General features: G+C 54.9%; 2 protein-coding genes across 2 annotated transcripts in view; one reads left to right on the forward strand and one right to left on the reverse strand.

The window, feature by feature from the left end:
• The window catches only part of CUNH16orf58 (chromosome unknown C16orf58 homolog), a 12782-nt gene extending 6609 nt beyond the window's left edge, over positions 1-6173 (forward strand). The window contains exons 6-13 of the mRNA XM_008048413.2: positions 1210-1311; positions 3244-3314; positions 3394-3578; positions 3660-3717; positions 4139-4209; positions 4866-5009; positions 5116-5193; positions 5669-6173. Of these exons, the coding sequence (XP_008046604.1) occupies positions 1210-1311; positions 3244-3314; positions 3394-3578; positions 3660-3717; positions 4139-4209; positions 4866-5009; positions 5116-5193; positions 5669-5766 (807 nt within the window). The 3' untranslated portion in view covers positions 5767-6173. The remainder of the gene's footprint in view (positions 1-1209; positions 1312-3243; positions 3315-3393; positions 3579-3659; positions 3718-4138; positions 4210-4865; positions 5010-5115; positions 5194-5668) is intronic.
• On the reverse strand, positions 5834-12427 carry SLC5A2 (solute carrier family 5 member 2). Its single transcript, XM_008048412.1, has 14 exons — positions 12289-12427; positions 11705-11776; positions 11524-11628; positions 10485-10649; positions 10098-10203; positions 9303-9383; positions 8922-9151; positions 8494-8629; positions 8173-8280; positions 7921-8071; positions 7639-7807; positions 7344-7559; positions 6385-6511; positions 5834-6298 (listed from the first exon to the last, which is right to left on the reverse strand). Exons 1-14 carry the CDS (start codon positions 12412-12414, stop codon positions 6072-6074), a joined length of 2019 nt encoding a protein of 672 aa, XP_008046603.1. The 5' UTR covers positions 12415-12427; the 3' UTR covers positions 5834-6071.
• Between the last annotated feature and the right edge of the window lie 931 nt (positions 12428-13358).

Genomic DNA, 13358 nt, shown 5'->3' on the forward strand with positions numbered 1-13358 from the left:
CCGGCCACTCGGAAGGCTGAGGCGGAAGGATCGCCGGAGGCCAGCAGGTCGAGGCTGTGGTGGCCAGAAGTGGCCACTGCACTCCAGTCTGGGTGACCGAGTGAGACTCCAACTCAAAAAAAAAAAAAAGATTCCTCTCTAGAGTTCCCATCTCAGTGGCCAATACCTCCATCCCCTAGCCACACCAAAAGGAACCTGGCTGTCATCATCCTCCTCCTCATCCCGCTTCATCTGTCACCCTCAGCTAAGCCTCCACTAATTCTGTTATTTTTAACTCCAAAATCCAGTGCATTCACTCCTCCATCTCTCTGTCACTTCCTAGGTAGTCTCCCTGCTTCCACTCTTGCCCCTCTTCAGTCCCTCTCAGAGCAGCCCAAAAGTCGCTTCAAAGTGAAAATCAAATCAGGTCACTTCCCTGCCCCATTGCTCTTAGGGTAAAGACCTTAACAAGGCTTGCAAGGCTCCACATGGTCAGGTCCTGCAAGTCACTCCAGCCTCATTTTGTATCACATTTCTCTTGCCTTTGAACTCACTATTTCCTCTGCCTGTATAATAACTTATTTGTTTATTATCTACTGTTCTGTATTCTTCATGAGGGTAAGCCTATGTTTAACTCTATCCCAATACCTAAATCTGTATGGCATCTAAAAGAGTCTTGATAAATATAAAGTGAATGAAGGTGATCAGTGCCCCCCACTGATAAACTTTATCCTGAGATCTCAGATGGAAAGATCTGAGTGCCCTGGGAGGTCAGGGCCACCAAGTGTAGGTTTTGAACTGGCCTGGCATGCTGGATAAGCCTTAACTGGGGCAGGAATTGCAGGCAGGCAGAATGGAAGCATAAAGCTGGAAATGAGACCGAACCTGGGAACTCAGCAAAACAGGAGGGTGTAGCCAAAGTAAGAATTGGAGAGTGGAGAAGTCCTGGGCTAAAAAGGACCTTTAGGCCTCCACCTTAGGAAGGAAATTGAGTTTCTGTGGGGTCAGGTCCACAGGGTGATAGTGGCAGGCAGGACCTTAGTTTTCTTCTGGAATGAGACGGGGAGGTGGGCCTAGGGAGTACAGGGGTGAGAACTAGATGCCAAGGACAGCATTCAGGGTTTTGCTATGGGGTCACCTGAGGCCTTGTTTTCTCAAGCTGGTTTGAGCACCCGTGTTACCCATGGCACATGGCTGCTCTGACCTTTGCTCTTCCCATTCTCCATCCAGTGCATTGTGAGTGTGGCTGGCGGGGCCACTCGGGCTGCACTGACCATGCACCAGGCCCGGAGAAACAACATGGCCGACGTGTCAGCCAAGGACAGCAGCCAGGTGAGCAGCCAGGGTTGAAAGGATGGTGTGGGAGTGGGGAAGGAGCCAGAGTAGGCCATAGTTTGAGAGTATGGAGAGAAGTACCTGAGTGCCCTGTGGGGATAGGGAACTGGAAGAAATATAGGTTCTCCCTGCTCTGACTCTCAAGACACATAGTCAGGTATGAGGGCACTGGCTCTGGCAGCAACAAATCTGTGCAAATCTTCTCGGGCCCTGCCCACCGCCTGTGTGGCTGAGAGTAAATCCTTACCCTCACCCTCTCCCCCTCCAGGCCATAGCCCCACCCAGGGAGCTAGATGTTCTGATCACATGAAGCCCCACATGTGAAGGCATTTGGCAAGTCAGAAGGTACCCAATGTGTAGAGTTGCTGGAGTCACTGGCCAGAGGTCTCCACTCAGCAATTTAACAGGCTCCTCTGGCCCAGATCCTCCATCTGCACGCAAGAGCTTGGAGTGGGGGTAGAGACACCCCTAAGACTGAACCCTACGTGTATTAGATTCCCCCGAGTCCTTGTGTTAAATACTTGTGTGCGTTGCATCATTTAACTCTCATACCAACCTTATGAGGTAGATAATATTATTATATTATAGATAGATATATGTAGATATAGATAATATTATCCCTATTTCACAGATGAAGAAAGGAAGTCCCAAGAAAGTCCCAAAAGTGTGAGATGGTTTTCTTTGACATTAAAGTACTTCAGAAACCTCTGTTCTATCCAGTGCTGCTGTCTGACCTCCTCTTTCAGGCTCAATAATATTAACACAAATTAATATTTATTAAATGCTAACCATGTCCCAAGCATTTCTGTGAACTCATTAAATTTTTACAATGGTCTTGTGCAGTACTCACTTTTGGCATTTTATAGATGGGAAAAAGCATAGAGAGGCCTCATCTCCCTGGATGCCCTTGGGCAAGTCCCTTCTCTCAGGAAATGCATGGATTAGTTCTTGCCCATTGTCTCTTCCAGCTGTAAATCCATAGGTTGTTAAAGAGCAAAATATAGGTAAAGCCAGGCCCTTCACTTTAGAATCTCTCAGCGTCATGCTTGCCCTCACTCACCTGCTGTCATACTGGCCTTCATCCTTCCCCTACTCCCAAGCTATTTTTTTCCAAGGTCCCAGAACTTCTTCAGTCCACAGAGGCTGAGTCTCACAGTAGGCCACTGCTTTCTGCTGATGTTGCCTCGTTACCACTTGATATGGCTACAGAGGAGGTCCCTCTGCTCCCGAGGTCCCAAAGCCCCTGATCCCCAGTTTACACCACACCTATAGCCTACCCCCTTCCCAGGAGGGCTGGGTAAAAAGAGGTCTCCAACCTCTGGTCCTCTCTGTGCCAGGACCAAGTCTTCCAGAGACCCCAGTAGTCAGGGGTACCAATCAAGACCCCTCCTCCCTCATAAGGAGTTGGGGCAGGCAGCTTGGGATCTTTTCCCTAGGGTGACCTCATTCTGGCCATCAAAGGGTTCTAATAGCATTGAAGAGGTTTGGGTCTTGTTTCTTTTCTTCCTGTGTGCTTCATTGACTCCATTGCAAACTTGTCTGCCTGTTATTACGTACCAAAGGGCTTGCAGTGGAGAATTTACCTTTTTAAACCACTAAATTAAACTAGTTCCCCATTCTGTACGAGGAACAACTCACACAGTAGTAAGTACCTGAGTGTGGGGCTATTCCAGTGACTCTTGCAAAACCAAGAAGACATGTTCGAAGGATGGTCCAAGGACATTGAATCTACCTGGGGAGAAGCAGTTGGCTTCTTTTAAATGACAGCTCACTCACCAAAAGCATTAAAAGTTTACTTAGTGTCTCCATCAAAGTAGCGATCCCTGGGAGGATCTGGAGCAAGGAGGAATGTGGTGAAAGGCACCCAAGGATGTTCATTCTGGCCTGGAGGGGAGACCTCCAACTCCCAACCCCCCTGCCATTTTCCAGGAGACAATGGTGAACCTAGCAGGACTCCTGGTCAGTCTCTTGATGCTTCCTCTGGTGTCAGGTTGCCTTAGGTAAGCTGAAAGCAGGGGTGGGAAGGAGATCCCCAGCTGGGCCTCTGCCCCCATTGGCCACCTTACTTTCTTGCCCCAGCCTCAGCCTTGGATGTTTCTTCTTCCTCACTGCCCTCCACATCTACGCCAACTACCGGGCAGTTCGAGCCCTTGTCATGGAGACCTTAAATGAAGGCCGGCTCCAGCTAGTTCTGAAGCACTTCCTTCAGAGGGGAGAGATACTTGACCCTGTTTCAGCCAATAAGATGGAGCCACTCTGGACAGGTGACCCAACCCCTTGGTCTCAAGTCTTGTGTCTCTCAACCTCTCCCACTCCCTAGGCATCCTGACTCCAGCTTCCCACAGGTTTCTGGCCATCTTTTTCTCTATCCCTGGGAGTTCCCCTACACCGCTTGATCTCCAGGTGAGTGGCCCAGTGTCTTCTGCTCATCGAACTGCCACCCACATTCCCCACACATGGTTCTTATTCTGGCTACATACTGGCCTCTCCTGGCAAGGCCCCACCTCTCTGTTCTTGGTTCTTCATTTTCACTGAACAGCCATGGGGGTCAGTGTGGGTGCAAAAGGGAGGAAAGTAAGGGGTATGTTTGTTGGATGAAAGAAGGATGGGTGGATGGGGAGAATGGTTGATTGGATACAGGAAGAAAGGAGGGTGGATGTAGGTGCGTGGATAATGGCTGAGGGAGAAATGGGGGGGTGAGTGAAGTACGAGGAAGTATAGACAGTTGGACTTAACATTAAGGTGGCTGGCTGTGCAGTTGACTGGACAGGTACTCCTGCCTTTGCATTCCCCTTCCCCTACTGTTCTGTCTTGTCTTTCCCAGTGTTTTTGAGCTGCAGCAGCTGCTTGAGGGGCACCAAGAACCCTACCTCCTTCGCTGGGACCAGTCACGAAGTAAGTGTGCCTTGTTCTTCCAGCCTAAGACTCACCCTCCTAGGGTCAGCCTCTCATTCCTCCAACTTCAGAGCCCCAAGCCCTGGACAATTTGGAGGCTGCCTGTGGTCCTGGAGGGTGCTTAGACCAAGACTTTAATGTGTTCAAATTATAGCTGCATGTTCCAATGAAATTCACTTTACCCCTCTATAAAACGGAGCTAAAAATACTTGCCTTATTACCTGTACTGTTTTTATGAGCATCAAATAAGGTGATTGAGTAAAAGCACTTTGTACATTGCAGCACACTTACTCAAATAAGGTCATAACCTTTCGCTCTCCCTGGGGACATACTCTTCTCTCCCTTTCCGGAGTACCTCTTGGGTAGACAAGCCCTTGAGTTTACTGGTCTGCCAGTCATGTGTTAAAAGGTGCTGATTCTGACTAGCCATTAACGAAATGGCTCCTGTAACATTGTATTTGGCAATTGGGCATTTCAGTTTGGCCACAGCATTGGGAAGCAACAGGAGATGAAGTTGGAAAGGAAAGGGTGAGGAGACGGCCTTCCATGCCAGGCTAAGGCCTCTGGGGCAGACAAGCGTGAAACAGCATGATAGGGTTGAAGGTGTTTGCGGAGGTGGCTCTTCCCTGATCCAGTCTGTCTCTGGGTCTCTCCAGACCAGGTATGGGTAGTTTTGAGCCAGATTGCAGGCCCTGAGGTCGTCCTAAGAGCTGCCACACATGGGCTGGTGCTTGGAGCCCTACAGCAGGATGGACCCCTTCCAGGAGAGCTGGAGGAGCTGAGGAACCACATGTGGGCAGGTAAGAGCCTGATCTAGACTGATGGCTTAGAGCAGGGATGGAGAAAGGGCAAGCTTTCGGTCCTGCTTTAAGGACATAAGAGCTTCTGGTTCTGCACTCACCGCAGGTCCTAAGAAAGGTAGCTGGGTCCTTGTCAAGGAGACGCACCAAGTATTGGACAAGCTGTTCCCAAAGTTCTTGAAAGGTAACACGCTTCAGCCCCATGGCCCCTTGGCTCATGAGATGAGGTGCTCCTGCCTGCCCCTTCCTCCACCCTTCCACCTGGGACATGAGTTCTCCCTGTTTGCTTAAATCTGGAACTCACTTTCCCTGTCTGTAAGATGGTCTCTGAAGCTGTATCATTGTTGACAGTATGTATAATCCCAGTTGACATTTGGGAAATGAGGGGTAGAGGGGAGTGGGGCTTACATTTATTGGTGATTACCTTTTGTTTAGCACCTGTTCCATCCCAACCTTTTCTGTATTGTCTCAGTGAATTCTCACAACCAGGTGAGGTTTTAGCCTTGTTTTCTGCCAGACATCACCCAACAGAGGCAAGGGGAGCCCAAGTAGTGCACAAAGCCAGCATCCAGCCTGGGCCTCTCCTCACCCTTCTCCCCGGGGTCAGCCCACAATCTCCTCCCCAGCATTCCTGGTAATACCCCATGATCTCCCCCTAGGACTGCAGGATGCCGGCTGGAGGACCGAGAAGCACCAGTTAGAGGTGGATGAGTGGAGGGCCACATGGCTCCTAACTCCAGAAAAGAAGATCTTGTGAGCAGCCCAGACAGAGGCCAGGGCCCAGGACGGGAGCCTGGAGCGAGGACACTTTGGCCACAGCAGGATGTGGGAAAGGCAGCTTTATTTTTGCTTAGGTGAACATCTGTGGCAGGTTGGCCAAGCCCTCACGGGAAGTGACTGCCAATCAGAAGGACAAAGATAAGGCTGAGAGAAGGGGAATCAGGACCTTCCCATCCCACTCCTTCCCTGTTTCTGAGGACCACTGCAGGCTTCCCACCACCACTTCCTGTGAGGCTGAGCCCTGCCCTAGCTGTGATTTGTAGTGTCCAACACAGTTGGCCCTTAGGCATAAAAGCCCCAGAGGAACACAGCCACGGTCATCATGAGCAGGGCATTGAGGTTGACCACACGGGCCCAGCTTGGGTCCTCGCTGATATCCTCCAGCCGCCTGGCTGCTGCAGCCACCTCCTCTTGGGTTGGAGGTGGAGGACTACCTGCCCTACCCCTGCTCATTCCACAGAACCAGAGCAGGCACTGGCGGAATAGGCTTGGTGCCGGGGACTGGGGCTCTAGGAGAAATTGAGCTGCTGCAGTTAGTTTGCAGGAACTTGGCTCCCCCAGCTCCCCAGTCTCACCTCCTTGGGCAGTGCCTCACCGTCCAACTCCATAGCATGCTCTGGGCGCCCATTCTGTACAGGGGGTGGTGAACTTTCCAGCTCATCTGCATCCAGGTCCTCCCGTTCCTCCTTGCTGTGCCGGAGACTAAACACCAGGCGGTGGAGCTAGAGAAGAGTGGGAGCAGGGACCAAGTAGGAGTTCTGTCCCCCCACAGCAGGCCCTAACGTCTCTTGTCCACAGTGGCACACCAACCACGGCACTGCCCTCCCTAACCCACCCCCCTCCAGTCTGCACACGCAACTCAGGCTGGACTCACACAAATTCCACCTTCTGTGCCTGTCCTTTGCCCCCGAGCTAAACCCCAAGCTCCTCCACTTGGCTTTTAAAGCCATTGACCCTGCTCCCCCACTTCCATCACCCCAAATCTCCTGTCTGCGCTCAGATTGTAGTACTTTAGCCCCTGGTCTTACAGTCCTGCTAACTGTGTTCCTTCTTCTGGGTACTTGCTAACAAAGTTTTCCCCTGCTACTGTGGAGTGCTGTCTTTCCAGGCCGGGGTCTTTTGTCTCACCCTGTCCCCACCACACCTTGCCACCATGAGCCCTGCCCTGGAGAACTTGCCCTGCAGCGACCCAAAGCCAAACCTTTTTGTGGGTTTTCAAATCGGTACTCTGTCCCTCTCAGCTGCCAGTCCGATCCTGTGTTTTGAATCCCAAAGGCCATGCCAAGGATTGGCTTTTGGGAGCTTTAATTGCCAACCCAGCAAAACCTTCAGCCGCCCCCCCTCCCCCACCACCGCTTCAAATAAATGTGATTTAAATTAAAATGTGGTTGCTCGGCAAATGCAGCCTGCTGCCACCAACCCTCAGTTTAGAAATGCAAGGCTTTCTCTCTGGGGGCTCCTAGAAGCAGACGGGTAGGTGGGGTTGGAGATGGCTACCCTGGCCCACACCGGGCTTGTTTGGGGCACCCAGCCCTCCCAAAAGTGGGCACTTACGTGCTTCTGGGGGATGGGTGCAGTGCACAGCGAGACTATGAGAGTGAGGAGGCTGGAGCAGACGAAGAGCACGATGGCAAAGTAGAGGTAGTGCACCCCGCAGAGGAGTGCCGGGCACGCCGAGGGCCGCACGCAGCTGCCCGAGCCAAAGGAGAATTCAGGAATAAGGCGTGCCAGGCCCATCAGCAGACCCCCGATCAGTCCCCAGAAGGCGCCCTGTAGGGAGACAGAAGGGCCTGGTCAGCATGTCCAAGCCCTGCCCACGCTCACAAGGCGCACACACCGCGCCACTCACCTTCTCGTTGACACGGGGCACGAAGAGCGCTAGCACGAAGACGGCAGACACCGGCGGTGCCAAGTAGCTGGAGACCGCCTGAATGTAATCGAAGAGCTGCCCGCCCTGCGCTGCCTGTACCACGGGTAGCCAGGCCACCGACACTGCCACGATGAACACCACCCAGAGCCTGGGAGAGAGGGGTGCGGTTCCAACCCAGGACCCTGGGGGCGCCCCAGGCCTCCCACCCGGGGCCGCTGGGCGAAGCAGGAGTTGGAGTGGAGGGGGCAGCACAGGCCACACCGTCCTACTAGCAGCAGCTCGCGGTCCGCCGCGCGCGGCCGCAGGCGCGCGTAGATGTCCATGGTGAAAAGCGTGCTGCTGCTGTTAAAGATCGAGGCCAAGGAGGACATGAGTGCGGCCAGCATGACCGCCAGCATGAGTCCGCGCAGACCTGCGGACCGACGGGAGCTGTGAGGCTGCGGGCTCGGCGAGGGGGGACCCAACCAGCGGCGGTCTCCGCAGCGCCCCAGCCCCTGCGGGCCAGAGGCTCACCGTTGGGCATGAGCTTCACGACGAGCCGCGGGTAGGCGATGTTGGAACAGCCCACCTCCGTGCCGCACACGCGCCGGCACACCTCGGGCACCACGCACGCCACTTCGTCTGCGAGAGAGGCCGCGGCGCGGTTGGGCCGGGGCCGGGTGTGGGAACCGAGGTCCTGGCGGGGAGCCTGGGAATCCCGGCAGGGGAGAGACGGGCCCCCTGGTGGGAGGCGGGACTGGGCAGCCGGACCCCGGATCCCAGGGGGGTGACGGAAAAGGGAGGCCGCGCCTGGATCCCTGCCCAAGACCGGGGCTGGGAGGGGCGAGACGTTACCCGGGTAAAGAATGCGGCTGATCATGCCCGGCATGACCATGAGGAACATGGGCATCAGCTTCAGGTAGCCGCACAAGATGCAGCCCGCCTTGATGTGGGTCAGACTCTTCCCCGCCAGGCAGCGCTGCACGATGACCTGCGACAAGGGGCGTTCAGCTCCCCGCGTGAGGTCCCGGCACTCCGCCCCCTCTGGCCTCGCCTCAACACCCACCCCCAGCCCCGCCCCCGATCTAATTTGCGCCCCGCCTCCGGCCCAGCAGTGCCCAAGTTCGGCCACGTTCACACCCCTTGCGACTGGTTTCGCCCCACCCTGGCCGGATTCCTGCCCCCTCAGACCACGCCTTCGGCCTGGCCCCGGGGCCGGCGGACTCAGGCTCCACCCCTCTCGGCTCCACCCCGGCGCGGATGGCGGCGTCCCGACCCCGCACCTGGTCGCTGCACCAGTACCAGCCCGAGACGATGGTGAGCCCCAGGAGCAGCGCGGGCCACGGCAGGTCCCCGGTCACGGGGTCCCGAAGCAGGTGGTAGGAGTCGGGCCGGGGTCGATAGCAGGAGCTGGAGATGTTGCCCACAGCCGGGTCCTCGGACACCGTCAGCGAAGTCACTGCCCCCAGGTATTTGTCGAAGAGACCCGAATACCCGCCCACTTCGTGGAAGGCTGTGTAGGCAAGGCCGTCAGGGCATCTGGCACCGATGCCAAGGCCCTCCTTGGGGCCCACGTGTCAGAGACTCGCGATGTCGCTGCTCCCAGGTAGAGAGCTCTGCGGCCTAGACCCCCTCGCCCTGCCCGCACTGGCTGAGCTCCATACCGTAACCCATGAGGACGAAGGCCCCCCCGAGAATGACGAAGGTCTGCACCGTATCCGTGTACATCAACGCTGCCAGCCCTCCTGCAACAGCCCTGGGTCAGTGAGGACAGCCCAGCTCCTGACCTCACAGACAGGCGCATACGATGCCTTTGAGAATTCAGAATAGGTACCCCTTTCTGAAGAACAAATTTCAAAAGGCTTATCACTTGGGCATGAGGAGGAAGAGCTTGGTGGGCAGAGTGTGGCTGACTTTTAAGCTCCACTGAAGCCCTCTTGGCCAGGTCCTCACGTGCAGGACCCCACTTACAGGCCCTCGCTGGGCCCCAGGTTTTCCTCTGGATAGTAGGAGGGGGTGATTCCCTAAGGTCCAATTCTCAGTTCCATCCCTTCCCAGGGCGACCTCTCAAGCCCACCTCACCACCAGGCCCCACCTGATCTCAGGCCCCACCCCAAGACCCTCTGAACTGCACTGGGTTTGGCCAGAGATGTTGGAGACAGGTCAGATCCACTCTCCCAAGCATTCAAGGAGGACAATAGCCGCTGAATCGTCCTTTTGCCACAAGCCCCACTCAGGCCCAGCACAGGTTCAATGCTCTGAACTTCCAGCCCAAATCCAAGGGACAATGGGGAGAAAGGGAGAGTTTGCTTTCCAAGCATTTAGCTCCTTCTCCGACTTGGATCACATCACACCTCCAAACCTCTCCACCCCACTTTCCTCTGGTGACTCCACTAAACCCACCCATGGCTCCCAGCACGTGTCCAGGCAAGCTCCCTTCCCTAAGCCCCTGCCAGCACCTGTCACGGTGTAAATCATGGTGATGCCCAGGAGCGCAATGACAGAAGCATAGATGTTCCAGCCCAGAGCCTGCTGAATGAATACCGCCCCGGAGAACATGTCCACCTTGGGGGAAGGAGCAAGCATGCAGGTCAGGACCCAGGGATCAGGACAGTGACCCAGGTCCACCTCCTGTTCTGGCCACGACCCTATGGGACAAGCCTCAAAAGAGTCCTCATTTATCGATGTCCTGGCCTTCCCAGGTCCCACCACTGTGAACAGGGCAGCAGCCTCCATCATGATTTTTACAGTAGTTTTTCCTTGGTCCCACACCCTCCAAGGCTCTCTATAGCTCTCTACTGGGTGACCCCGCCCTCCTAGGGCCTCATCCCATGGTGCGTGCTCACCGAGATCTTGGTGAAGATGTACAGAAAAAGTGAGAGGACAGACAGGTAGAGGCGGATACGATGGCCGCCAAAACGCTTGCGCAGGTACTGCGGCATCGTAATGACACCCGCAGTCAGGTACACCGGCGCGAAGAGCCAGCCCAGGAGCAGCACCACAAACAGCGCCTGCGGGCACAGCATGACAGCTGAGGATGGCTCCATGTCTGAGATCCTGCCATGAGCCTGCCTTCACTTCTGAAAGATTTGAGACAACTTCTGTTCGTGAATGTGCTGCCCCATGGCAAGTGGCCCTGGGAAGGGTCACACCTGGGGTCCAGAGGACAACTGCAGGTGATGGCCCCAGGCCCTGGGCATTAGGTAATAGAATCAACACCCTTCTGGGCCCTTAACTAGAGCCCTCCTTTCCCTTCCAGGCCATCACCCCTGGCTAGTCCCTCCCATGAGGGTCCCTGTGTTCCCCCCAACACCCTCTTTAGCATATGAACCCAAGCACAAACCCCTCAGATGACCCCAGCGTCTGCCAGGCAGTGCTGCCTCCCCTCTCTTCCCTACCCACCCAAACCTCAAGAATAGGCTCAGAGGTCCCTCCTCCTCCAGGAAGCCCTGAGCTCAAATTGACCCTGATCTCTCCAACTCTCCAAGGTGAGTCTCAGTCCCAGAGTTTTGTCTCCTCTTCTCACTTCTGCAGAGGGCTTCAATTTGGCCTAGAGATCCTCACAGACCACAACTTCAGAGAGCATCAGAACAGGTGCTTCTCCATCTTTGAGGCTGCTCACCCCACATCAAAGAGGAGTAAATCGAGGCCCACAGAGGGTAGTGGCTGGCATGGGCCCACAAAGCAAGTCAGGAGTAGGACCCACCCCTGCCCTGGAAGTGGTCATCTCATGCATCCTTCTGCCTCCAGGCTGGATGTTGACCCCACTCCCAGCCCAACCACACCCTCCAATTAGGGAGTCCCACCTGCAGCCTCATATCCCAACTCCCCACCTGTAGCTTCTCCAGGGTGTGACCCTTCCAGAAAAAAACAAAGAAGCCTCACATTCCACTCAAATCCAGCCACAGCCAAGCCGCTTGCAGCACCAGTTCCTGCCAGGCCCACAAAGTGGCCACTGCCAATGTTGCTGGCGAAGAGAGAGGCCCCCACCTGGATGGCCAGAGGTGGGGGTGAGCCAGGTGGCTTCTCAAGACCCCCTCCCCTTCTATGGCCTAGCCCTGCTCACCGGCCACCACACCATGCTTCGTCCTGCCAGGAAGTAGCCACCGACAGTGCCTCTGTTGGTTCTGCACATGGACTGGGGACAGAAGTCGGGGGAGACCTGGGTTCGGGGCACATCTTTGGACCTCATTAGCCTCTTCAACACATTCCTCAGCCTTGTTTCAGGCTGAAGATTAACCAGCACTCACCCCCCCGATTGTTTGCACCCCCCCACCCCCAAGCTCCTCCCAGACATCCAGAGCAACCTAAGCCCTAATCCTAGTACCTAAGTACCCCAGTCTTATTGCAGATGGATTTGGCCTGACTTTCCTGGGGGCTCTGGATAGGAGGTGCTGGTCAGGGGAACTGAGACCTCATTTAAAATGCTGACCCTGATGAAAATTCATCAACATCCCTCCACTGGCACAATCCAAAGGTGGGAATATAAGAACTGAATGTTGGCTGGGGCTCCCTGAGACCTGCTTGCCCCCCAGCTCTGGGTTTTCCCCTCAGAGGTCCAGGCATTCTTCCCCCACCTAGGGTCTCTCTGAGACTTGCCCCTCAGGCTCCAGAGGCCCAGTCCCCAGCAGCATCCCCTCAACTTCTCACCCACAAGCCAACGCCAATGACAAGCAGGAAATAAGCAGTGATGACCAGGATGTCAGCAGGATTGTCGATTAAGACCTGCGGGTCCCCCAGCTCTGGTGCCAGGCCTGCCTCCGTGTGTTCCTCCATTCTGCCCAAGATCTGCCCCTCAATGGACCAGCCCTTGGATTCCCCTTGGGGAAGGATTAATGGTTACCTCAGGGGCAGTGAGCCGACAAGTCCCCCTGGTCTCATCCCCCCTCCCCAGCTTTGTTTAGCTGAATCAGGTCATATCCAGGCCGAAGGCTGGTCCTGGGGAGCTGTGTCCTTTCAAGTTCAGGAGCACTCCTTCCTAGGCCTTAGCCTGCACCCTCTCCATGGTGCCCCAGACTCAAAATCACCTCTTTCATTCTCTAAAAATGTGTACCTTCCCTCTTCCTAGGGAGCCTGACTAAGCCAGCCCCCTGGTTTTGACTAATCCAGAGGAATCATTTTCAAACCCAAATCTGACAGTGTCACTCCTGTCCTCAGAAACCCTCCGTAGCTCCCCATCACACTCAGGAGGAAGTACAAGCTCTTCCGCCTGATTTCCAAGGCCTGCCATGCTCTGACTCCAGCCTACCCTTCCTTCTTGCTTCTTGTTTCCTTTCCCACTCCCTTTACCTACCCAGCCCATATATTTTCTTTCCTTTTCTGCCCAGATATTTTCATACCCCTCAAACCTTTGCATAGGCTGTGCCTTCTGCTTAGAGCACCTCTCTGCCTCCCAAATGGCCAACTCCTACTCAGTCTATGTCACCTCTTCAACAAAAGCTTCTCTCCCCCCAAATGGCAAGCGGCATTCTCAGAATCAGACACAAGCAACCAGCAAATAAACACCTATTCACAATAGTGATACATGCTATGAAGGAACTAGGGAGGTGCCATGGAGTGGAAACCAGAGGAAAAGCTGGCTTGACCCAGCTGGTCAGGGGAAGGCCCCATTCCTTTATCACACTTGTCTCTTGTGTACTTGTTTGTCTTGTCCCCGCTACTAGATTTCAGCTCTGTAAGGGCAAGGAGCATCTCTGCTTGGTTCCCCATTGTCTCTCCAG

The sequence above is a fragment of the Carlito syrichta genome, unplaced genomic scaffold (genome assembly GCF_000164805.1).
Source record: "Carlito syrichta isolate Samal-C Ts95f unplaced genomic scaffold, Tarsius_syrichta-2.0.1 Scaffold123424, whole genome shotgun sequence".
Classification (NCBI taxonomy): domain Eukaryota; kingdom Metazoa; phylum Chordata; class Mammalia; order Primates; family Tarsiidae; genus Carlito; species Carlito syrichta.

What these genes read in the sequence shown, in the direction of transcription:
- SLC5A2 (XM_008048412.1), bottom strand. Translation starts at nt 12,414, where the DNA reads ATGGAGGAACACACGGAGGCAGGCCTGGCACCAGAGCTGGGGGACCCG. An exon ending in CATGATTTACACCGTGACAG is followed by an intron (nt 9,384 to 10,097) that starts GTGCTGGCAGGG and finishes GGGCTGTTGCAG; the next exon opens with GAGGGCTGGCAGCGTTGATG. An exon ending in CAGCCGCATTCTTTACCCGG is followed by an intron (nt 8,281 to 8,493) that starts GTAACGTCTCGC and finishes CCTCTCTCGCAG; the next exon opens with ACGAAGTGGCGTGCGTGGTG.